Genomic DNA, 27,169 nt, shown 5'->3' with positions numbered 1-27,169 from the left:
CATTAAGAGCAGAGGACTGACCCTTAGAGGGAATATCCTCACTTGGCCTCCTTCTCTGTTCCTTTTTTTTGGAAAAGTAAAAAACGGGAGGGGAGGATTTCCAGCCCCCTGCTCCCTCCACTTTCAGTTGCTTTCTATGACACACAGGGAATACCTGGGAAGCATTCATTCTCCCCATCACTGTTTCCCATGTTAAGGCAGCACTAGGAACAGATGAAAAGCCATCCACAGTTACAAGGATTGTATTTTTTCTCTGGAGAGCGAGGAAATAAGCCCTGATACATCTGAAGTCAATCTCAAGGCAGTTGAGGTTACAAATTTAACCAGAGTAAGAGAAATGCACTGTCTTGGTAATTCCATTCAAAGTAAAAGCTTCATCTTGACGATTCTTAAGTGCTCTGTCTTTCTTCCTAATTTAACAAAATTTATCTGTGTACTGAAAAGAAATAATCTTAAACGGGTTGAAAAACTAGCTTTGTCTGTCCCCCTTTGCCTGGAACCTTTTGATAAACTAGTTTTTTCTTGTCCTGAATGGCAACATGGTTTGATTTAACACTTCTGATTTGAGTTATGGGGAAGTCATAATGGTCAGGAAAATCATGACCTCGGCCATCCTGACGCAGAGTTACTTGTGGCGATGGCGGTACTGATGTGCTGACACCACCTGTGAGAGTTCAAGTTACTGGTCAGATGCTGTATGAATATCATGGCTGAATTTATGTGGACCTCAAGTCAAATATACATTACACCTCTATTATACTCTTCCATCCAAGCCTTTCTCATTGTAGAGATAATGCCAAATAATCAATGGTTTCATTTGTAAACATACAGTCCCTTGCTGTCATATTGTACTGAAACCAAACATTACCATCTAGAGACAAGCTCTACAGACCACTCCCTGGTTGACTTTGACTGATACTGTTTCAATGTACTGACATGACCCTATAAACAGCCATGTACCATATTGCTCCAACTTACCATGTATGATGCATGTTTCTCACCCGTCAGAACTTTTAGCCCCTAATTCCCTAAAGTCTCTATTCTATTTTTCCATCTCCTCCTCCATGCTTCTGCTTCTGACATATATATCATTCTAGTCCTCTCTCATCATCTTCATATGCTTGAATCATCTCAGTACACCCTGACGTGCCCTCAAAATCAGACTACCCTTAATACCACACCTTTTTGACAGTCATTACTTACATGATCAACTTGGCTAAAGTAACATATTCTCCAACATTTCATATGCAGTATATATATCCTATTCCTTTCCTTTGCATTAAAAGCTCTGCTAGGATATGTTCATAAAGTTATTCATCACATATCTGAAACCACAACTGGATTATGCTTCACAACCCTGGTCACCAGACCTAAAGAAGCACTAAGATCTGATTGAAAAGGTTACCTGTTACGACTTTCCCATTTTTTCTTTTTATGTTGGAAGCTCCAGTCATGGACAAACATCCACATCAAATCTGGCATTAATTGAAATACAGAGAGGTTAATTAAAGAGAAAAGGCAAAGACAAGGGAAAATGCAATCTTTGGAAGAGGTGAAAACCCTCTTTTAAGATGTGCCAGGTCAGTTACTGGGAAAGACATGAGAGGTATAGAGTTCCAAGGCTTCAAGGTGTATGGGAAGGAAAAGTTATCAGACAGCCCACCCTCGAGATGCCAACAGCCACAGAGTAATCATGTGATGTCACAGCTTGCTGAGTATTGCATAGTCTATATAGTTGGGGGTGCACACAAGCAGCTAGCTCTCGGGGGAAAAACGAAAGTAATACCTATAGAAGAGGGAAAGTGAACCAATACTGAGACTCAGGGCAAGTGGGTCAAGTTTTGAAGTTGGCCTAGAAGAGTATATAAGTCGAACAATTTTTGACTTGACTCTGACAAGTAAGGATGCAGAGCTAGAACCACCCCAGATGTGAGAGCAGTACTCCATACAAGGAGAGATCAATCCTTTGTATAGATGAAGAAATTGATCGGGTGGAAAGAAATTTCAACATCTAACAGGATTCCTATTTTCTTAAAGGCAAACTTGGTTATTTCTGTAATCTAAGGTTGCCAAGGTAGAGTGGATGTCAAACTAATACCAAGCATGTTCACTGTGTTAATAGGTGGAATCACAGAACCATTGAAGGAGAGAGGACAATAGTGAGGATTTTTCAATAAAGAGATAAGCAGAAACTGGGTTTTGGAGAAATCAAAATTAACCAGATTTCATAAACTTTGCTGAGATATCTTGCCCAAGTCTGAGTTTAGTGAGTAAGGGGTGTCAAGATGAGATACAGATCAAGTGTGAGAAGCAAGAATAAATAATGAATGTTGTTAAGGAATGCAGTGTTAGAGTTGTGTGTATGAGTGCATTTGGTTATTTGTGTAAGAAAGGAAATAATTAAAAAGAAGAAAAAGTGTACGAGACAGGACAGAACCTTGAGGGACACCACTTTTGATAGACAGAGAGAGAGGCTGATCCATCAACAATCACTGAGACAGACCAACCAGAGAGGAAGAGAGACAAGCTTAGAGATGAGATCGATGCCAGACTCAGTCAAAAGCTTTGGATATATCAAGGGGAACTACACAGGATTCCTGAAAATTTTTCAGGGATGATGACCAAACAGTGGTAAGATAGGAAAGAATATCACTCATGGATCTCACCTTGTGAGTTTTAAGATGTCTACAGATATGGGAGGTGAGGAAGGATTCAAAGACTTCAGAGATAGGAGACGTCAAAGCAACAGGACAATATTTAGAAGGGTTAGAGCAATCATCCTTCTTAGGGCCTAAGAAGGCTGGGATGTATTAATGCATGCTACTAAGAAAAAGGAAAAGTTCTGTTTTTTAAACAAATGAAACAGACGAACAAACATAGGTTCAAGTTCAAAGGCACACTCTTTCAGTGCACAGGGATGGATGCCATCAGGACCATACACCTTGCTCATGTCAGAGAGAGAGACTCACTTTCCAGACATTTCAAAAAGTGATTGCAGAGAGATGCAAAGGATTAGTAAAAGGAGTTTCAGGGGGAGAAGGAATGTTAGTCATTCAAGGTATAGTTAAAGGAGAAATGGGTACCAGAGAGAGTTGCTGTATTTACAGGAAAGACAGCTAGACTAACATTAGAACAGAAAAGTGAAGGAAAGGTAGAGCAACAGAAGTTGATAGTGACGCCCTTACTTAAGAACCAGAAAGACCTATCAGTGGATGATAAGGAGAGGTTATTGCACTTCCTTTGAATAAAGGGATGCTTAGCCTCATGAGTAAGGTACTTGCAGTGATTTTGGGCAGTAGTAAATGCTAAATTGGTGTTGGGCAATATCCTTTAACTGATCCCTTAACTGAATAACCTCAAAAAGGAATGGTTGAACCATGGATTGAAAGGAGAGGTCATCTTGGAGGAAGAGGGGATAAATGCTTCCATTTCCACAATAACACTGGTCAACAAAGATTTTGTCCTAAGGAAAAAATATGTTTATGTATTTTTGCATGCTGAATCCAAATGTTTTCAGAATTTTTCCATCACCCATAGTTTTTTGTTCCAGCATACTTTAATGTCATTATGTGCAGTATATATGTATCAGTGCTCAATGGAGGGTTTGAGACAAAAAGTTAACGAACACAGCTATTTTCATTGTTTATGAAGTGCAATAGGTTCTTTTTGAAAGCACAAGCCGAGACAAATGAGTCACCAGGGGCCTGCAGAAACACAACTGGAAATGTTGGGGCATTCAAACAGTGCCCATTCCTGAATAGCAGTTCTCTGTCAGTTGCGTAGCAGTTCTCTGTCAGTTGCGGACTAGAACTCAATGTGTAAACAGTGCCTTTTCCACTATGTTGACAGATTGTGCTTTTGTGCATTCAAGTGCTGTGCTGATGCCCCATTCACGGTTACAATACCGAAAAACTGTACAAATAGTTCAAATTCTTTCTGCTACATCTGCAGCGAATTGACATTCATATCGCAAAAACATTCTTACCCCTCATTAAAAAGTGCTCTGAGCATTACTTTCATTGTAAAATGGGTGACCAGGATAAAAGTTGGGCCCCCAATACTTGCTGTGTAATATGTGTCAGACTTCTCACAGAACAAGTAAAAGGTTCACGCCATGTGCCTTTTGCCATTCCTATGGTTTGGAGAGAACCCAAAAATCACACTTCGGTTTGCTACTTCTGCGAGAGAAATGTAAATGGTATAACATCAAAATCCAAGCATACTATTAAATATCCTACTTTACCATCTGCTATATGAGGCCAGTACCTCACAGTCATGAACTACCTTTACCAGAACCTCCAAGAAAAATGACACTGGTGATGAGAAAGTAAAGCAAGTAGGGGACAATGTAGATCCAACATTTGAAGCAAGCTGTTCTTCAAGAGAACCACATTTGCTTAGTTAAAGGGTTCTTGATGAGTTCATCCATGATTCAAATTTGTCTAAGTAGCAAGCCAAACTTTTGGGTTCCAGGTTAAAGGGCTGGAATCTTCTCCAGAACTGAAACTATAATTTGTATTTTTATTGTGATCGCCATGTCGTTTTCAAAGAGTTGAAGATGGTCTTGTGTTTTGCAATGATGTTCCTTCTGTTATGGAGGCACTTGACAATGAATATAAGTCAGTGATGAGCACGGCAAAATATTTCACCAGGACATTTTGGACAAGGAAAAGTGGTACAAAGGAAAGTGGAGCCCCTCTATGTTGGCATATTACTGCTAGACACTAAGGAGGGAAGTTCTTGAGGCCAAAAATAGTCAAAAATTGTACACTTCTACATTTCAGAGGTAAGTTTTTAAGTGCAATACCAGCTTTATTTATGAATGAGTATATACACTTACTGCAAAATTTAATTACTGTCACTTAAAAACCATGCCTGATAGAAAAATAAAAAAAAACAGATTTGAATTCAGAACAAAGTGTGCTATAATGTCCATGTATTCTAGTTTTAGGGACAAAAAATTAAAAAAAAAAAAATATTGCAGACCAGTGTAACCTCTTTTATGCATTAGGTGGAGACAGAAGCATCACCACATAAGAGACAGTAATATACCCAAGGATTTTAGAGAACTTTCTTAAGTTATTTCAATCGGCTTTGTCAAAGTGCCAATATCACATTTACAAGAGGCTGCTGGAGGGCGACAAGCTATCAAAATAGATATGTCTATGAGAGTGTTGTCATATGAACTAATCAGGGGTATGATTGCATAGTTACTGTGTGAATGATTAGAAGTGAAAAACATATCCAGAATATTAGAATAGTGGTCACAGCAGTCAGGAATATGGGTGAGATGGGAGAAGTTTGCTATAGATCACTGAAAATGGAGAACATGAGGGCTTTAATCCTTCCATCATCCATATGGGAGGAATTCAATCATTTTCTATGGTGAACAGTGAAATACCCTAAGTAGAGGATCTCAGTTTGCAAGTGAGAGGATGCCACAGCCTCATGGTAAGAGTTTAAACATTCGAAGAAAAAAACATACAATTTGCAGAATCAGAAGTAGGCCATTCCTGTTCTGAGGCCATTCAGATGAGGGATCACGCATATCAGGCTTGGAAAAACTCTACCTTCCTCTAGCTCCCATTCAGCTTTTATCACTGTCTGTATTCGCTGCAAGCATGTTATCCGTGAGGTGAAGCATTCCATTATTCAAAGTAAGTGCGATAACCTCTCGTCATCCATTGATAGGTTTTCCTGGTCTTTAGCTAAGGGCATCTCTAACAACTTCTGCTGCTCTACCTTTCCCTCACTCTTCCATTTTGACAGTACTATAGCTGTCTCTCCTACTGACAAAGCAACTCCCTTTGGTACCCATTTCTCTTCTAATTCCACCTTGGATGACTCCAATATCCCTTCACCCCTTGATGCTCCTCTTACTAATCCTATGCCTCTTCCTGTAATCTCTTTTTGGAATGTCCATAAAGCACTTCTTTCTCTGGGCATGAGCAAGGCTTATGGTCCTGATGGCATCCATCCCCGTGTACTGAAAGAGTGTGCGTCTGAACTTGCACCTGTGCTTGCTTGTCTGTTCCATTTTGCTTAAAAACCCAAATTTTTCTTTCTCCTTGGAAACATCCCTAAGAAGGGTGACTGTTCTGACCCCTCTAACTATTGTCCTATTGCTTAGACATCTACCATTTCCAAAGTCTTTGAATCCCTCCTCAATTCCCATAACCTTAAATACCTCGAAAATCACAGCCTTCTCTCTGATCACCAGTATGGCAAGATCCACTGGTGATATTCTTTCCTATCTTACTAATGTATGGTCATCACCCTCAAGATTTTGGGGAGTCCATGTAGTTGCCCTTGACATAACTAAGACTTCTGACAATATATGGAATCCGGTCTCATCTCCAAGCTCCCCTCTTCTGGCTTCCCTCCCTCACTTTGCTCCTTCATATCTAGCTTCCTCTTCAGCTAATTTCATCTCTGTGGTTGTTCATGGATCAGCCTCCTCCCTTTTCTCCATCGACAGTGGTGTTCCTCAAAGTTCAATCCTGTCCCTTACACTCTTTTTCCTTTTTTTCAATGATTTCCTCTCCTCCACAAATAATCCAATGCACTCATACACTGATGACTCAACACTGCGTTCATCCACATCCTTCACATCTGCTCCCTCTTCTGTCACTCAATCTGCATCTCTTCTTGACAAAGCTTCCTCAATAAACTCAGAATTGGACAGGATATCTCAGTAGGGTACACAAAATCATGATAAGTTTAATGCCTCCAAGACCCAATTTCTACCCCTCTCTATTGAAAACTCCTCAAAACTCTCATCTCCCCTTTAACGGTTCTATAATTCCACCTCTCGACTCAATGAGCATGCTTTGTAACTGTAACATCCACTCTTTCTTGGAAACCCCACATTATAAGAACAGCTTGTTCTGCCTCTAAGAAACTGGATATCCTGTTTAGATGTTGAAACTTCTGAACAGTTGCTCCATTTATACAAGGGATTGATCTGTCCTTGTATGGAGTACTGCTCTCACTTTTGGAGTGGTTCTAGCTCTGTATCCTTACTTGACAGAGTTGAGTTGAGAGCAGTCAGACATAAACTGTCCCAGGCTAACTTCCAAACATGGCCCCCTTGCCCTAAGCTGCAATGTTGGTTCACTTTCTCTCTTCTATAGGTATTACTTTGGTTTTTGCTCCCGAGAGCTGGATGCTTATGTGCCCCCACCACTAGCTAGACAAAGCAATACTCAGCAAGCTGCTGCATCTCATGATTACAGCATGGCCATCGGCAACTCAAGGGTGGGCTGTTTTGATATTTGCTTCTTTCCTTACACCTCAAAACTTTGGAACTCTCTACCTTCCCATGTCTCTCCTAGCAACTATGACCTGGCACATTTTAAAAGGCAGGTCTTTCACTTTCTTGAAAATTCATAAATACTTTCCCTTGCCTTTTCTTTTTCCATTTCATAATTCTCTCTATATTTCAATAAAGGCCCAGCCTTCATGTGGACTTTCGTCTGTGACTCAATCCTTCAACATTAAAAAAGGGGGGAAAAAAGCCAGATATTATCAAAGTTTGGGGACTAAAGGTCCATGAGATGTAACTGGTGTGTTGATGTTGGAGTAAGCACAGACACCACCTTTCAATTGGAATCATGAGCAGAGGTTATAGTTGAATATGAAAAAGGGGCTAGTGAGAACATCATTAGACAATTGGGTCTCAACAATAACTGAGATAGAAGACAGATGGTATTCAACAAAAGAGAGTTTACTAGAGAGACCATAACTGTTGGTACAGTGAAAAGAAAAAGAGGCAATTCTGTTGGAGAAAGGTTATGGAAGGGGCTGGTACTACTACTGTCTGATCACTCCCTCTCATTGGCAGTAGAGTCAAGTGAGAACCCAGAGAGTCTTAGCACCCACATGATGCAGGGGACAACAGGCTATAGTTCTGCTAGACTCTATCATAATTTCATAAAAAAAATAATTAAACAAACAGAAGATGGCGTGAGAAGTAATGTGAAGAAAATGAGTGAAGTTTGAGTAAGATATATGGTGCCTGCAAGGAGAAGACAGCAGAATCTGCCCAGTTGTCCTGTTTTGATGAGATAGGACATAAGACTAGCAATCCTAACATGGAGGGTTTAAGATGGTTCTGGGAACCACTTTAATGCTCTTTAGTCAAGGAGGTAGTATCACCCTAGGTGGCTGCCCCCTTCACCAATGTTCCCATTTGTTCTTTTCTTTTTTGCACACTATTAATTTCCTTCTAAAACATTTCATTCTCCCTGAAGTTTACATATACTCATTCAACCCAACTCACTTTTGCCCTCTTTTTCAACCCATGGGCCTTCCTCTTGGCCTCTTGCCATTTTCTATTAAAACTTCTCCCATTCATTTCCACTCCTTCCCTATAAGTACCATCCATACACCTCTTTTCTCTTCCACTAGCAATTTTACTTTGCCACCCCACCACTCACTACTATTTTTTTCTAACCTGCCCATCTCCCACCTTATGCATGCCACATACATCTCTCAGACATACTAGCAATGCTTTCCTGTATACCTTCCATTCCTAACCCACTCCCTTAGCTCCATTTATTCAAAGCTTCTGCCATTCTACACTCAATCTCTCCAGGTATTTCTTCACACAAGTCTCTTCTCCAAACTCACTCACCACTCTCTTTTCATCCATACCATTTCCTATTTTCAAAAAAGCTCTTCAAATCTTCACCATAGCCTCCCAAGGTAATGATCAGACATCCTACCTGCTGTCCCTCTCAGTACATTCACATCCAAATCTCTATTCCATGCCTATCAATGAATACGTAATCTAATAATGCCCAATGAGCATCTTTCCTCCTCACATATGTACACTTGCATAAGTCCCTCTTTTTAAACCAGGTATTTCCAATCAGCAAGACCTTTTTCAGTACACAACTCCACAAGCTGTTCATCACCTCCATTCCCATTAGTGCATACGCCATACATCTCGATTATAAACTCAACCGCCATATGACTCGCCTCTGCATTTAAATCACTAACACATTGGTCTCTTCCATCAAGACTATTGACACACTCACACAGCTGGTCTCAAAACACTTGCCTCTCATCATCTTTCTTCTCATGGCCAGGTGCATAAGAACTAATAATCACCCATCTCCTGCTATCTACATTCATTTTTACCCACATTAGTCTGAAGCTTACTTCCTTACACTCTCAAACACTCCCACAACTTCTGCTTCAGCAGTAGTGCTACCAATTCCTTAGCTCTTGCCCTCATATCAATCCCTGACCTTACTCCTATGATATTTCCAAGCTTTCTTTCCCTTTACCCTTGAACTCTATTTCACTGAAAGTCAGAACATCCTGGTTCCTTTCCTCGAACATGTTAACCTATCTCTCCTTTCTTCTCATCTTAGCTACATCCACAAACATTCACACACCACAGCCTCAGCTTTTGAGGAATTTGAGCACTACCTGCTTGAATCCTTTTTCTGTTCTATCTTTTAGAAACTGAAATGCAGGAAGGAAGACTTTCAGCCTCCCTCCCCACTCCCCATTTAGTCACCTTCTATGGCATGCTGGGAATACGGAGGTAAAATTCTTTCTCCCCTACCCCAGGGATAACACTATGGCTATCTTATTTTTTGCTCATCTTCACAATCATCCTTATCCTTTTTTTCAAACGTTCCACTTCCTCAATATCTATAAATCTATTATTCATTTTTCTTGTCTTTTCTCATGCAGGGGCTGGCTTTAATGAGAATTTCAGTCTTTGACCAAAGCCTTTATAATGAATACATAAAAAATATTTATCTGATAAATGGAAAAGTGGAAATATGAGAAAGAAAACATATCTGCACATTCAATGTTACAGCTTGTTCAGTGAAGTGTGATATATCAAACGTGAATTGTTTTGATATACATCTGCAAGAATGCAAATAAACACTTACCATGCTGGTGAGAGAGTTTAGCAACTCCAAAGATCTTGCTACTATGTGGATGTATAATCAATGGCTTTTGGTGTGTTGGTGGAGACCCAGTCCAGCACCTATGCTGTTGTTTCTGCTGTGAACTGCTAGTAAAAACATCATGACTTTGGACACTGTCATACTGGACTTCATCAGAGGAAATTGGCGGTGTCAATCTGTGTATTGATGCTGACCGATTCCAGTATCCATGCTGCTGTTGCAGATGCATGTTGTCATCATAAACCCCATGCTTTTGAACATCTGCATATTGGATATCATCTGAGACAAGAGGAGGCAGCAAGCTGTAATTCTCACACAAGCCATAGGATGGTAAATGGACCAAAGAATCTTCACCTGAGGGATGTGCAGATTCATTAACCCAGCTAAGATGGTAATTCTGTGAAAGTGCTGGAGGTTTATGGTTATCTGCAGGTGAAATACCAAAATTCTTTTCAAGCTGAGGGAGATATGGGGATACAATTGTATGTCCCTCATGTTGCTGTTGTGAAGTTTGGTCTTGCATATCTTGTTGCTCATGCTTATGCAATAGTGAGATTTCTTGTCTCTGGTCATAAGAAATGCCTGCAGTGGAGGTTACAGAACGGAGATATTCCTTTGCATTGAAGAGATGCCCAGACAGTTTTTGTGCAGGGAAAGATGGATCAATGAGGAGAGAGGTGCACCTACTTTTGCTGTCAGAAACATTATTATTGCATGTTTCAGTGGGAAAGTCATCTTTCGAATATGTCCTGAAGACTGAATTATCATCATACACATAAAAAGGAGGCAATTCCTCATTAGGAATCCGTTGGTTGTATAGTTGTATTGTTTCTTTATTAAGTCTGTCATCGGTAGATGACTGTATTTTGATGTACATTCTTTGGCTTTCCTTTTTGTTACTGAATTCTGGGAAGGAATGAGACTGAAATTGTGGACTGTGATTATGATTTCCCTTTATCAATGGTTTGTATCCATCGACTTCCTCCAATCTGATGGGTGATGAAGTAACAGTCTTTGCAAGTCTTGTGGGTGTACCAGGAATGCCATTGGTAACATCCCCATGCAATAACTTATGAAGCATCTGAGGGAGACAGCCATATCTAAACTCCATGAAAACAACTAACTAAATAATTCTATATCAAAGAGATTAATATATCAAAATCATTATACAAAGTAGTTAATGTTGACTTAATGCTGTCATGAGACTCTGGATATTATCATACAATGCAGTCAAATCCATAAATAATGCTGACAAGATACATACAAATAAAACCATATTTCAAGAAAAATTCTGTCAAACGGTCAATGAATTCATGGCAGTTAAAAGGAGGAGTGTAAAATGGGAGTTACCCAAGGACAGAAAATGCAGGATAAGAAGAGGGAAAGTATTGAATGAAAAGAATAATAATACAGCAATACCTGCTTAATGATGGAGATGCATTCCTAGAAAACAAAATTTTGTGAATCACTGGATAGTGAGTCCCACTTTACTATAGTAGTCATTAAAGTATGGAGGAGGGGGGGTTACAGGCCCCCCTCACCCAATACAGACTGCATACTCACCCCTTTCACCCTGACCCATGCATTTACCTCCCACACCACTCCATCCACAAATCAAACAGCCATGGTGATATCACACATCCCTACCACAGACCATCTTTACTTGCTACCACTCACTCTCCCCTTTCTTCATATTTGTACACATGCCTTACACTCTTGGTAAAATCTCACTGCTTCTAGAAGCTTCCTTCCTACACCATATATTTGTAAGACCCTCTACTAAGCATCTCTATCAACCCTAATGTATACTCTTGGCATTTCTAAAAACCCTGCTGTATGCTTTCTCCAGATCCATAAATGCCATATACAAATCCTTCTGTTTTTCTAAGTATCTTTTACACCCATTCTTCAAAGCAAACACCTAATCCACACATCCTCTAACATTCCTGAAACCACTATGTTTCTACCCAGTCTGATCCTCTGTACAGATACCACCCTCTCACTCACAACTCTCCCTAAAACTTACCAAGTACACTTGTTAAACTTACACCTCTGTAGTTTGAACACTCAACTTTGTTCCACCTGCCTTTATATAATGGTATTAAACATGCATTCCACGAATCCACAGAGGCATCATACCATGATCCACACGTACTCTAAAAATCCTAACTAACCAGTCAACAATACTGTCACTCCTTTATCAACAAATTCAATTGCAATGCTGTTTACTCCAGCAGCCTTGCCATATTTCATCTTATGCAAGGCTTTCAACACCTTTTCTCTCTTCACCAAAGCACTTTCTATGACTTGCTCACTTTGCATACATCCCCAACCCAAACACCCAACATCTGCCACTCTATTATCAAACACAATCACGAAACCTTCAAAATACTCACTCTAATTCTTCTTTACCTTATCACCACCTGTTCCCATTTCCCCAGGTGCCCCCCTCAGTGATGTTACTATTTTTCCTCGGTTTTCATTCACTGTTAACCTCCTTCCTGAAGGTTTACTGATACTTGCTCATCTCAACTCTCAGTTGTCTTCTTTTCACCTGCACCCTCATCTTGATCACCTGCCACATTCTTTTGTACACCTCCCGGTAATTTACGTTCATTCTCTGTAAGTACCACCCATGTATCTCCTTCCTTTTTCAATAGCAATTTTACTACATCATCCCACCACTCATTACCTTACATTATCAGTAATTATTCATTAGTAATCAATGTTATATATATCATTATTATACTTGATCGCCCTTTCCCACATCAATGAGGTAGCACTAGGAAAAAGACGAAGAAAGACCCATCCATTCATATACACACATACATATGCATATACAAATACATATATACATACATATATACACATGTACATATTCATACTTACTTGCCTTCACCCATTCCCAATGCCACCCCGCCTCACAGGGAACAGAATTGTAACCCCCTGCATCAGCATGGTAGTACCAGGAAAAAGGGGGGGGGGGGCATCCACCCAAACTCAGTCTCTTGTTGTCATCTGTACCGCAACAAAACCACAGCTCCCTAATCACATCCAGGTCCCACAGACCTATCCATGGCTTACTCCAGACATTTCACATGACCTGATTAACATTTCACATGACCCAGTTAAATCCACTGACAGCATATCGACCCCAGTATACCACATCATTCCGATTCACTCTATTCCATGCACACCTTTCATCCTCCTGCATGTTCAGACCCCGATTGTTCAAAATCTTTTTACTCCATTCTTCCATCTCTAATTTGGTCTCCAGCTTCTCCTTGTTCCCTCCATCTCTGCCACACATATCCTCTATGTTAACCTTTCCTCACTCATTCGTTCCATATGTCTAAACCATTTCAACACACCCTCTTCTGCTCTCTCAGTCACACTCTTTTTCATAACTATACATCTCTCTTACCTTTTCATTACTTACCCGATCAAACCACTTTATACCACATAATGTCCTCAAACATTTCATTTCCAACACATCCATCCTCCTCCATACAATCATATCTACAGCCCATGTCTTGCAACCATATAATAATGTTGGAACTGCTATTCCTTCAAATATACCCATTTCTGCTCTCCAAGATAATGTGCTTCCACACATTCTTCATCACTCCTAGAACCTTTGACCCCTCCCCCATCCTATGAATCACTTCAGCTTCCAGGGTTCCATTTGCTGCCTAGTCCACTCCTAGATATCTAAAAAACTTCACTTCCTCCAGTTTTTCTCCATTCAAATTTGCATCCCAACCAACTTGCCCCTCAACCATGTTGAACCTGATAACCTTCCTCTTATTCACATTTACTCTCAACTTTCTCCTTTCACACACTTTTCCAGACTCATTCACCAACTTCTGCAGTTTCTCACTTGAATTAGCCTTCAGTACTGTATCATTGTGTAAACAACATTTGACTCACTTCCAAGGCCCTCTTAGACCGCATACTTGCCCCTTTCTTCAAAACTCTTGCGTTTACCTCCCTATCCAACCCATCCATGAACATATTAAATAACCTGGGGGACATCACACACCCCTGCTGCAGACCCACCTTCACTGGGAACAAATCAATCTCCTCCCTTCCTACTCATACACATGCCTTACACCCTTGATAAAAACTTCTCACTGCTTCTAGCAGCTTACCTCCCACACCACATGTTCTCAAGACCTTCCCCAAAGCATCTCTATCAACCTTATCATATGCCTTCTCTAAATCCATAAATGCTACATACAAACACATCTGTTTTCTTTAAGTATTTCTCATACATTTTTAAAAGTAAAGACCTGATCCACACATCCTCTACCACTTCTAAAACCACAGTGCTCTTTCCCAATCTGGTGCTCTGTACATGCCTTCACCCTCTCAATCAATACCCTCCCATATAATTTTCCAGGAATATGCAACAAACTTATGCCTAAAGAGTCTGAACACTCACCTTTATCCCCTTTGCCTTTGTACAATGGCACAATGCATGCATTCTGCCAATCCTCAGGCACTTCTTCATGATCCATACACACAGTGAATATCCTTACCTACCAGTCAACAATATAGTCCCCCCTTTCTTAATGTATTCAACTGCAATACCATCTAATCCCGCCGCCTTGCCAGATTTCATCTTATGCAAGGCTTTCACCACCTCTTCAATCTTAACCAAACCCCTCTTCCTGACTCTCACTTCGCACACCACTCAGACCAAAACTCACTACATCTGCCACTCTATCATCAAACACATTCAAGAATCCTTCAAAATACTCACTCCATCTCCTTCTAACTTCATCACTACTTGTTATCACTCCCCTTGCCCCTTTCACCAATGTTCCCATTTGTTCTCTTTTGTAACACATGTTATCTATCTCCTTCCAAAAATCTTTTTATTCTCCCTAAAGTTTAATGATACTCTCTCACCCCAACTCTCATTTGCCCTCTTTTCCAATGCTTCCACCTTCCTCTTGACCTCCTGCTGTTTTCTCTTATATATCTCCCAGTCATTTCCACTCCTTCCTTGCAAGTATCATCCAGACACCTCTCTTTTCACTTACATTAACAACTTTACTTCATCCCACCACTTGCTACCCTTTTCTTCTCACCTCACCTCCCTTCTTTCTTATGCTATATGCCTCTATTGCACATGCCATCACTGCTTCCCTAAATATATCCCATTCCTCACCCACTCCCCTAACGTCATTTGCTCTCACCTTCTGCGATTCTACACTCAATATTCTCCTCTCACTTCACACACCACCCCGACCAAAACACCATATATCTGCCATTCGATCATCAAACACATTCAACAAACCTTCAAAATACTCACTCTATCTCTTCACTTCATCACTACCTGTTATTACTTCCACACCTGTCCCCTTCATCGATGTTCCCATATACATTCATATTCATGTAATTATAAATATATATTTATATGTATATATAAGTACATGTATGTGCAGGTACATATACATGTGTGTATATTAGTGGAAGCATCTCTCTTCATCTGTTTTCTGGTGATTCCTCGCTAATGCAAGAAACGGTAATCAAGTATATAGAATAAATAATATATAAACAAATATATTTCAAGCTAAGATGCATGAGGATTGGTGGAATGCCTGCTTAGTGCCACTGTATAAGGCAAGGGAGAAAAAATTAAACATTTATATTACATGTACACTCTCCTAAAATAGTATTAGCACCCCGGGCCTGAAGTTTCTAATAATCTACTGGCCAACTGAGATTAATACTTAACTTTGCTGCCATCCTGATTGAGATTAATACTTAACTTCATTGCCATCCTGCTGCAGTTTGGAAACTTCAAGCCTTAGGGGTGTGTCCAATATTTTTTTTTGGGTTGAGTGTACATATGCATATTTGATCACCTTCATCCATTCCTAGTGCCACCCCAACTCACAGGAAACAGCATCGCTACCCACTGTGTCATCAAGGTAGTGCCAAGAAACAGATGAAGATAGGCCACATCCACTCACACTCAATCTCTAGCTGTCATGTGTCTACCCCCGACAATTTATATGCCCTGGTTAAGTTCACTGACAGCATGATGACCCCAGTATACATCTTTCCAATTCACTTTAACCTGTGCACACCTTTCACCCTCCCGTAAGTTTAACCCTCAATTGCTCAAAATCTTTTTCACTCCATCCTTCAATCTCCAATTTGGTCTCCCACTTCTCCTTGTTCCCTCCACCTCTGACACATATACCCTCTTTGTCAACCTGCCCTCTCATTTTCTCTATACGCCCAAACCACTGCAACACACCCACTTCTGCTTTCTCAACCGCACTCTATTACTACACATCTCTCTTACCCTTTCATTACTGCCTCGATCAAAACCTAAAAAAGTAAGATTCTATCGGTTTTATCTCTCCACTCAATCGAAATTGACTTCAAAACCTTACTTTTTAAAAAGTGTGTCTGAACGTCTCAAAGACCCAGAAAGAGATATTATGCAGTGCAATACATATTGTCCTCAAACATTTCATTTCCAACCCATCCACCCTCTTCAGCACAACTCTATATATAGCTTATGCCTCGCAACCATATAATATTGTTGGAACTAATATTGTTTCAAATATAACCATTTTTGCTCCGACATAACATTCTCTCTTTCCATACAATCTTCATCACTCCCAGAAATTTTGACCCTTCCCCCACCCTATGACTCACTTCCACTTCCATGGTTCCATTTGCTACCAAGTCTACTCCCTGATATCTAAAATACTTCACTTCAAATTTTTCTCTAGTCAAACTTACATCCAAATCAACTTGACCCTCAGCTCTGCTAAATCTAATACCTTGCACTTATTCACATTTACTCTCAACTTTCTCCTTTCACAGACTCTTCCAAACTCTGTCACCAACTTCAGTAGTTTCTCACTCAAATCAACTACCAAGGCTGTATTGTCAGCGAACAACAACTGACTCACTTTCCAGGCCCTCTCATCCCCAACAGACTCCATACTTGCCCCACTCACCAAAAATTTGCATTCACCTACCTAACCACCCCATCCATGAACAGATTAAACAACCATGGTGACATTTGTACACACCCTGCCACAGATCAATCTTCACTGGGAACCAATCACTCTCCTCTCTTCCCACTCGAACATATGCCTTACACCCCTGATAAAAGCTCTACTGCAAGTAGCTTACCTCCTACACAACATATTCTAAATATCTTCCACAAAAGCATCCCTATCATATGCTTTCTCTACATCGGTAAATGCTACATACAAATCCATCTGTTTTTCAAAGTATCTTTCTCACACATTCTTCAAAGTAAACACATGATCCATGCATACTCTACCAGTTTTGAAACCACACTGCTCCTCCTCTATCTGATGCTCTGTACATGCCTTGACCCTCTCAGTCAATACCCTCCTAACAATTTTTCATGTATACTCAACAAACATGTGCCTTTGTAGTCTGAAGACTCACCTTTATCCCCTTTGCCTTCGTTCAGTGGCACTATGGATACATTAAGGGGGATTGTTTTACGCTTTTTTTTAATATTCACATAGGGGTAGTGTGGAAAAGTTGTGTATCCATGAGATAAAATTCAGCTAAAAATATGCCAAGATCTTTAGCACCCCCCCCCCCCCCCACATTGGGGCTTAAGAGTTGACAAATATGGTACAAAAATTTGCATTTACAGAAAAAATCTAAAGCTGAAATATATTCATTTTTGAGTGGAGTAGGCTTAATTTCATAAAAATACACTTAGATAAAGTGTTTTGAAATCTGGAAATAATTGAACAACTCTTTTGCCCCCGCCCCCCCAAGTAAATTGAAAATATAGCATTTTCACTAACATGCAACATACAAAAAAAAAATTTAAATCTAATCACAATATTTTTCAACTATAGGTGCTATAATAATGTCTTAAATGTAATTGAAGTATATGAAGAGCATCAGGTAAAAGTGACAACTCATTCTTCATTACAGAAATAATAGATTTATAAATAAAAGGGGAAACAAGAATGAGTCATGTGAAGAGTGCTCATCCTCCTTAAAGGCTCAAACTGGGGTGTCTAAATGTGTGTGGATGTAACCAAGATGAGGAAAAAGGATAAATAGGTAGTATGCATGAGGAAAGGAACCTGGTTGGCTCTGAATGAAATGAAGAGTGGTTTGGGAATGTCTTGGGAGTAAAGGCAGGGGTTGGTGAGAGGACAAGAGCAAAGCACTACTGAAGCAAGGGTTGTGGGAGTATGTGATAAAGTGTAAGAAGATAAACTCTAGATTGATATTGGTAAAACTGAAAGTGCATGGAAAGAGATGGGTGATTAATGGTGCCTATGCACCTGGTCATGAGAAGAAAGACCATGAGAGGCAAGTGTATTGGGAGCAGCTGAGTGAGTGTGCTAGCAACTTCAATGCATGAGACCGGGTTATACTAATGGGTGATTTGAATGCAAAGGTGAGGAATGTGGCAGTTGAAGGGAAATTGGTATACAAGGGGTGTTCAGTGTTGTAAATGGAAATGGTGAAGAGCTTGTACATGTGTGTACATGTGTGCTGAAAAAGGACTGGTGATTGGGAATACCTGGTTTAAAAAGAGAGATATACATAAGTATACATATGTAAGTAGGAGAGATGGCCAGAGAGCATTACTGGATTACGTGTTAATTGATAGGTGCGTGAAAGAGACACTTTTGGATTTTAATGTGCTGAGAGGGGCAACTGGAGGGAGGTCTGATCATTATCTTGTGGAGGCAAAGGTGAAGATTTGTAGAGGTTTTCAGAAAAGAAGAGAGAATGTTGGGGTGAAGAGAGTGGTGAGAGTAAGTGAGCTTGAAGAGGAGACTTGTGTGAGGAAGTACCAGGAGAGATTGAATGCAGAATGTAAAAAGATGAGAGCAAATGATGTAAGGGGAGTGGGGGGAGGAATGGGATGTATTTAGAAAAGCAGTGATGGCTTGTGCAAAAGATGCCAGTGGCAAGAGAAAGGTGGGAGGTGGGCAGATTAGAAAGGATAGTGAGTGGTGGGATGAAGAAGTAAGATTGTTAGCGAAAGAGAAGAGAAACGCATTTGGACAATTTTTGCAGAAAAATAGTGCAAATGACTGGGAGATCTATAAAAGAAAGAGGCAGGAGGTCAAGAGAAAGGTGCAAGAGGTGAAAAAGAGGGCAGATGAGAGTTAAGGTGAGTGAGTATCGTTACATTTTAGGGAGAATAAGATGTTTTGGAAGGAGATAAAGTGTGTAAGACAAGAGAACAAATGGGAACATCAGTGAAGGGGCTAATGGGGAGGTAATAATAACTAGTGGTGAAGTGAGGAGATGGAGTTTGTATTTTGAAGGTTTGTTGAATGTGTTTGATGATAGAGTGGCAGATATAGGGCATTTTGGTTGAAATGGTGTGCAAAGTGAGAAGGTCAAGAAGAAAGGTTTGGTAAACAGAGAGAAGAGGTAGTGAAAACTTTGTGGAAGATGAAAGCCGGCAGGTTTGGATGGTAGTGAAATGGAATATATTAAAAAAGAGGGTGACTGTTGTTGACTGGTTGAGAATATTCAATGTATGTATGGTTCATGGTGAAGTGCCTGAGGATTGGGGGAATGCATGCATAGTGCCATTGTATAATGGCAAAGGGGATAAAGGCGAGTGTTCAAATTACAGAGCTATAAGTATGAGTATTCCTGGGAAATCATATGGGAGGGTATTGATTGAGAGGGTGAAATGGTAGAGGATGTGTGGATCAGGTGTATGCTTTGAAGAATGTATGTAAGAAATACTTAGAAAAACAGATAGATTTGTATGTAGTATTTATGGATCTGGAGAAGGCATATAAGAGAGTTGAAAGAGATGCTCTGTGGAAGGTATTAAGAGTATATGGTATGGGAGGTAAGTTGTTACAAGCAGTAAAAAGTTTCTAACAAGGATGTAAGGCATGTGTACAAGTAGGAAGAGAAGAAAGTGATTGGTTCCCAGTAAATGTTGGTCTGCGGTAGGAGTGAGTGATGTCTCCATGGCTGTTCAATTTGTTAATGGATGGGGTTGATAAGGAGGTGAATGCAAGAGTTCTGGAGAGAGGGGCAAGTATGCAGTCTGTTGTGGATGAGAGGGCCTAGGAAGTGAGTCAGTTGTTGTTCGCTGATGATACAGTGTTGGTGGCTGATTTGGGCAAGAAACTGCAGAAGCTGGTGACTGAGTTTGGTAAAGTGTGTGAAAGAGGAAAGCTGAGAGTAAATGTGAATAAGAGGAAGGTTATTAGGTTCAGTAGGGTTGAGGGACAAGTCAATTGGGATTACCGGTAAGTTTGAATGGAGAAAAACTGGAGGAAGTGAAGTGTTTTAGATATCTGGAAGCGGATTTAGCAGTGGATGGAACCATGGAAGCACAAGTGGGTCAAAGGGTGGGGGAATGGGCAAAGGTTCTGGGAGCAGTGAAGAATGTGTGAAAGATGATAATGTTATCTTGGAGAGCAGAAATGGGTTTGTTTGAAGCAATAGTGGTTCCAACAATGCTGTATGGCTGCAAGGAATGGGCTATAGATAGGGTTGTGCAAAGGAGGGTGGATGTGTTGGAAATGAAATGTATGAGGACAATATGTGGTGTGGGGTGGTTTGATCGAGTTAGTAATGAAAGGGTAAGAGAGATGTGTGGTAATAAAAAGAGTGTGGTTGAGAGGGCAGAAGAGGGTGTATCAAAATGGTATGGTCACATGGAGAGAATGAGTGAGGAAAGACTGACAAAGAGGATATATGTGTCAGAGGTGGAGGGAACGAGAAGTGAAAGACCAAATTGGAGGTGGAAGAATGGACTGAAAAAGATTCTGAGTGATCGGGGCCTGAACATACAGGAGGGTGAAAGGCATGTAAGGAATAAAGTGATTTGGAACGATGTGATATACCAGGGTCAATGTGCTGTCAATGGATTGAACCAGGGCATGTGAAGCGTCTGGGGTAAACCATGGAAAGTTTTGTGGGGCCTGGATGTAGAAAGGGAGCTGTGGTTTCGGTGCATTATACATATCAGCTAGAGACTGAGTGTGAACGAATGTGGCCTTTGTTCTCTTTTCTTAGAGCTACTTTGCATGTGCACGGAGGGAGGGGGTGCCATTTCATGTGTGGCGAGGTGGTAACTGTAACGCATGAAAGCAGCAAGTATGAATATGTACATGTGTATATATGCATATGTCTGTGTATGTATATGTTGAAATGTATAGGTATGTATATGTGCATGTGTGGGCATTTATGTATATACATGTGTATGTGGACTGGTTGGGCCATTCTTTCATCTGTTTCCTTTCGCTACCTCGCTGACGCGGGAGAGAGCTCTTTGCTTAATTTTGACATAGAGTACCTCAGAAACATTAAGTACAATTTTTTTTTTTTTTTTTTTTCCACTGTCTTCCGCGTTTGCGAGGTAGCGCAAGGAAACAGACGAAAGAAATGGCCCAACCCACCCCCATACACATGTATATACATACACGTCCACACACGCAAATATACATACCTATACATCTCAATGTACACATATATATACACACACAGACATATACATATATACACATGTACATAATTCATACTGTCTGCCTTTATTTATTCCCATCGCCACCTCGCCACACATGGAATAACATCCCAAAAATATATCAAAAATAACCCAGAACTCACAGGGTGGACGTGGCTGCATTGTGAACTCCAACCTAATTCCTTCCTAACCTCCCAACATTAAAGGGTTGTTCTTATGTACCCATCTCTACTTTTTTGGCCAAACAATTCAGTTTATGCTTCTGTAATCAATTCTTTATGTCATTTTACTGCCTGTGTGTGGCATTGCATGTTAAAATAATAATTTTCAATGGTAATGCCATCCTTGATGATGTTCAAGATTGTTTCATCTTCGATTCCACTCTTAAAGGGGTTCTGTGATATGAATATTATGGCAGTCAATCTCCTCATAATATTCCTTTGCACTGAAATCCAAAACAGAAACTTTAAAAGATCTAATACTACTTCTCTTTTCTTTTCTTGCCTGCAATATTCTTCACCATCCCAGCTCACGAATAAAGTTTCTCTCATCATGAATCATGGTAATGAGAATGTTCTCAGGGTGCTGAAGAGTGCACTTCTTTGAATAACAGGTTCACAATTTACTTGATATTGCAAGCGAAGGGACAAGTATGGACAATGTTTTCGAGCATATGCAAGGCACCATACTTGATGGAGGGTTTGCTTTTTATCTTGAACCACATAGGTGCATAAACTCTCATTATAAATTCAGCCCATATCTGCTAAGTACTTGAAGGCTCAGATGTTGTAACATAGAGAGAGAACTTGATTTGCTGTTGTTAGCCACCATGAATGAGATATTTTCCCTGGATTATGATGTGATAATGCAACATCCACAATACCTTTAGAGATTGCTTTATAAATATCAAATAAGTATTTCTGATTGGTACTCCATTCATCAGAGTCTACTTCAGTATCTTCTGATTCAATAGCCTTGAAATTTATATCAACTGGGATTTTCTTACAGTCTAGTAAGTGTTTGCCAACTTCTGTAAATCCAATTGGTCCACTTGTTTTACCATCAGTTATCATAGTTGTGATCAGATGCCTCAAAGGCTATTCACAAGCATGAAGCTGGCAAATAAATCATTGCAATGTCTTGCCAATATTTTGTTCTAGAAGTGCTATTACACCATTTTTAGAGCCTGTATTCACAGCAGTGCCATTGCATCCAACTACTCTCAAATATGTTACATCAACATCTAATGAAATGAGAAAACCTTGCATTTCTTTTGCAATATCACTGCCATTACCAGAATTTGGAGTAACATGGGTGATAAATTTTGATCCTGGCTCTTGTAGAAGACAAATATGCTCTCATTTACAATGGCTTTTGAAAATTTGTTGCCTATTTGTTCTCTGCCAACAGTTTTATCTTTGTGCCCATCAAAGAAAATGGCAAAAGGATTAGTTGCATAAATTTCACTGTGCACTCTTTGCCTTTCATGGCAAAGTTTTTTTTGTCAATAATAAAACTGGCATAGCTTTCATCAATTTCACCTATATCCTACAGTAATAAACAGCTACCCTGTCTGATATGTCTGTTCTGTCACAGGCGCATGCTATAGCGGAGAGATTAGAAGTCAATTTCTTTTCCTTGAAATCCCTCTTGGCACAAGGAGGTAACTCTGTTTCATAGTCTGATGGTTCATATGAGTTTGTCTCTAATTCTGAAGATGATGGAAGAACTATAAGAGATGAAGACAAATGACCTAATTAAATATCTCGTTTCTGTTTATCCTTATCATTGCATTCAGACCTTTTCTAATCCTCATGCTTTCTTGATGGTCTACACTTCCAATCATAATGATCATCTTTCTCTCTGACCTTGGATCAATCAAAAAATCATGTTCATTTCCAAAAACTTTCTTTATAGCTGAACAATTACAAGAATTCAAATAAGGACTTTTACAAGCATTAATATCAACAAGCACCTTTCCATGGTTCAGAAATCCATTGACCTTCACTTGATATGAGGCAGTATCTTTTCTATACAGTGATATAAAGGTCTCATATTTTGAATGATAATTATTGATCATATCTTTAATATGTCCCTGGGGATGGGGAGAAAGAATACTTCCCACGCATTCCTCACGTGTCGTAGAAGGCGACTAAAGGGGACGGGAGCGAGGGGCCAGAAACCCTCCCCTCCTTGTATTCTAACTTTCTAAATGGGGAAACAGAAGGAGTCATGCAGGGAGTGCTCACCCTCCTCGAAGGCTCAGATTGGGGTGTCTAAATGTGTGTGGATGTAACCAAGATGAGAAAAAAGGAGAGATAGGTAGTATGTTTGAGGAAAGGAACCTGGATGTTTTGGCTCTGAGTGAAACGAAGCTCAAGGGTAAAGGGGAAGAGTGGTTTGGGAATGTCTTGGAAGTAAAGTCAGGGGCTAGTGAGAGGACAAGAGCAAGGGAAGGAGTAGCACTACTCCTGAAACAGGAGTGGTGGGAGTATGTGATAGAGTGTAAGAAAGTAAATTCTAGATTGATATGGGTAAAACTGGAAGTGGATGGAAAGAGAGGGATGATTATCGGTGCAAATGCACCTGGGCATGAGAAGAAAGACCATGAGAGACAAGTGTTTTGGGAGCAGCTGAGTGAGTGTGTTGGTTGTTTTGCTGCACGAGACCGGGTTATAGTGATGGGTGATTTGAATGCAAAGGTGAGTAATATGGTAGTTGAGGGAATAATTGGTGCACATGGGGTGTTCAGTGTTGTAAATGGAAATGGTGAAGAGCTTGTAGATTTATGTACTGAAAAAGGACTGGTGATTGGGAATACTTGGTTTAAAAGAGAGATATACATAAGTATACGTATGTAAGTAGGAGAGATGGCCAGAGAGCGTTATTGGATTACATGTTGATTGACAGGCGCGCGAGAGAGACTTATGGATGTTAACGTGCTGAGAGGTGCAACCGGAGGGATGTCTGATCATCATTTTGCGGAGGCAAAGGTGAAGATTTGTATAGGTTACCAGAAAAGAAGAGAGAATGTTGGGGTGAAGAGAGTGGTGAGAGTAAGTGAGCTTGGGAAGGAGACATGTGAGGAAGTACCAGGAGAGACTGAGTACAGAATGGAAAAAGGTGAGAACAAAGGATGTAAGGGGAGTGGGGGAGGAATGAGATGTATTTAGGGAAGCGGTGATGGCTTGCGTAAAAGATGCTTGTGGCATAAGAAGCGTGGGAGGTGGGCAGATTAGAAAGGGTAGTGAGTGGTGGAATAAAGGAGTAAAATTATTAGCAAAGGAGAAGAGAGAGGCATTTGAGTGATTTTTGCAAGGAAATAATGCAAAAGACTGGGAGATGTATAAAAGAAAGAGGCATGAGGTCAAGAGAAAGGTGCAAGAGGTAAAAAAGAAGGCAAATGAGAGTTGGGGTGAGAGAGTATCATTAAATTTTAGGGACAATAAAAAGATGTTTTGGAAGGAGGTAAATAAAGTGCGTAAGACAATGGAACAAATGGGAACATCAGTGAAGGGGGCTAATATGGACGTGATAACAAGTAGTGGTGATGTGAGAAGGAGATGGAGTGAGTATTTTGAAGGTTTGTTGAATGTGTTTGAGGAGAGAGTGGCAGATATAGAGTGTTTTGGTAGAGGTGGTGTGCAGAGTGAGAGGGTTAATGAAAAATTGATCTGGTAAACAGAGAAGAGGTAGTAAAAGCTTTGCGGAAGATGAAAGCTGGCAAGACAGCGGGTTTGGATGGTATTGCAGTGGAATTTATTAAAAAAGGGGGTGACTGTATTGTTGACTGATTGGTAAGGCTATTTAATGTATGTATGACTATTGGTGAGGTGCCTGAGGATTGGCATAATGCTTGCATAGTGCCATTATACAAAGGCAAAGGAGATAAAAGTGAGAGCTCAAATTACAGAGGTATAAGTTTGTTGAGTATTCCTGGGAAATTATATGGGAGGGTATTGATTGACAGGGTGAAGGGATGTACAAAGCATCAGATTGGGGAAGAGCAGTGTGGTTTCAGAAGTGGTATAGCATGTGTGGATCAGGTGTTTGCTTTGAAGAATGTATGTGAGAAGTACTTAGAAAAGCAAATGGATTTGTATGTAGCATTTATAGATCTGGAGAAGGCATATGATAGAGTTGATAGAGATGCTCTGTGGAAGGTATTAAGAATATATGGTGTGGGAGGCAAGTTGTTAGAAGCAGTGAAAAGTTTTTATCAAGGATGTAAGGCATGTGTTCGAGTAGAAAGAGAGGAAAGTGATTAATTCTCAGTGAAAGTTGGTTTGCGGCAGGGGTGTGTGATGTCTCCATGGTTGTTTAATTTGTTTATGGATGGGTTGTTAGCGAGGTGAATGCAAGAGTTTTGGAAAGAGGGGCAAGTATGCAGTCTGTTGTGAATGAGAGAGCTTGGGAAGTGAGTCAGTTGTTGTTCGCTGATGATACAGCGCTGGTGGCTGATTCATATGAGAAACTCCAGAAGCTGGTGACTGAGTTTGGTAAAGTGTGAGAAAGAAGAAAGCTGAGAGTAAATGTGAATATGAGCAAGGTTATTAGGTACAGTAGGGTTGAGGGACAAGTCAACTAGGAGATAAGTTTGAATGGAGAAAAACTGGAGGAAGTGAAGTGCTTTAGATATCTGGGAGTGGATTCGGCAGTGGATGGAACCATGGAAGTGGAAGTGAATCATAGGGTGGGGGAGGGGGCGAAAGTTCTGGGAGCGTTGAAAAATGTGTGGATGTTGAGAACGTTATCTTGGAAAGCACAAATGGGTATGTTTGAAGGAATAGTGGTTCCAACAATGTTATATAGTTGCGTGGCGTGGGCTATAGATAGAGTTGTGCGGAGGAGGGTGGATGTGCTGGAATTGAGATGTTTGAGGAAAATATGTAGTCTGAGATGGTTTGATCGAGTAAGTAATGAAAGGGTAAGAGAGATGTGTGGTAATAAAAAGTGTGGTTGAGAGAGCAGAAGAGGGTGTTTTGAAATGGTTTGGTCACATGGAGAGAATGAGTGAGGAAAGATTGACCAAGAGGATATTTGTGTCAGAGGTGGAGAGACAGAGGAGAAGTGGGAGACCAAATTGGAGGTGGAAAGATGGAGTGAAAAAGACTTTGAGTGATCGGGGCCTGAACATGCAGGAGGGTGAAAGGTGTGCAAAGAATAGAGTGAATTGGAACGATGTGGTATCCCGGGGTCGATGTGCTGTTAATGGATTGAACCAGGGCATGTGAAGCGTCTGGGGTAAACCATGGAAAGTTTTGTGTGGCCTGGATGTGGAAAGGGAGCTGTGGTTTCAGTGAATTATACATGACAACTAGAGACTGAGTGTGAACGAATGTGGCCTTTGTGTCCTTTCCTAGCACTACCTCACGCACATGGAGGGGGGTTGTCATTTCATGTGTGGCGGGGTGGCGACGGGAATGAATAAGGGCAGACAGTATGAATTATGTACATGTGTACATATGTATATGTCTGTGTGTGTATACATACGTATACGTTGAGACAGCGACAAAGTATAATATATAAAATATAAATCTTTAATATGTTTTTTGATACAATAGGAATTGATGCTGACTGTCAGATTTCCATAACAAAGTTAGTAACTACATCATAAGTGTAATATGTGCCATGTCAAGGTGGCTTTAGGGTGAAGAGGCAGAGGGATTGACAGAAACAGCGTTTCCATAAATGGCGCCAAACTACTGTTATTGTTCCAATACTACAGAATCGCACCTTAATCCCATGC

At 40.4% G+C, this 27,169-nt stretch overlaps 1 protein-coding gene across 7 annotated transcripts in view; it reads right to left on the bottom strand.

Annotated features, from left to right (window-relative positions):
- Positions 1 to 226: 226 nt before the first annotated feature.
- The window catches only part of LOC139765063 (uncharacterized), a 197,253-nt gene continuing 170,310 nt past the window's right edge, over positions 227 to 27,169 (bottom strand). For 5 of the 7 annotated variants that reach the window (XM_071692163.1, XM_071692164.1, XM_071692165.1 and 2 more), the window contains 2 exons: positions 9,915 to 11,013; positions 227 to 664 (listed from right to left, as the gene is read on the bottom strand). In XM_071692163.1, coding sequence (XP_071548264.1) covers positions 453 to 664; positions 9,915 to 11,013 — 1,311 coding nt within the window. In that variant the 3' untranslated portion in view covers positions 227 to 452. The remainder of the gene's footprint in view (positions 665 to 9,914; positions 11,014 to 27,169) is intronic. The other 2 variants (XM_071692168.1, XM_071692170.1) reach the window with 1 other exon arrangement.

Source organism: Panulirus ornatus, chromosome 52, assembly GCF_036320965.1.
Source record: "Panulirus ornatus isolate Po-2019 chromosome 52, ASM3632096v1, whole genome shotgun sequence".
Classification (NCBI taxonomy): Eukaryota; Metazoa; Arthropoda; class Malacostraca; order Decapoda; family Palinuridae; genus Panulirus; species Panulirus ornatus.
The sequence above is the reverse complement of the archived record's forward strand: the minus strand, read 5'-3'. Positions and strand labels throughout refer to the sequence as shown.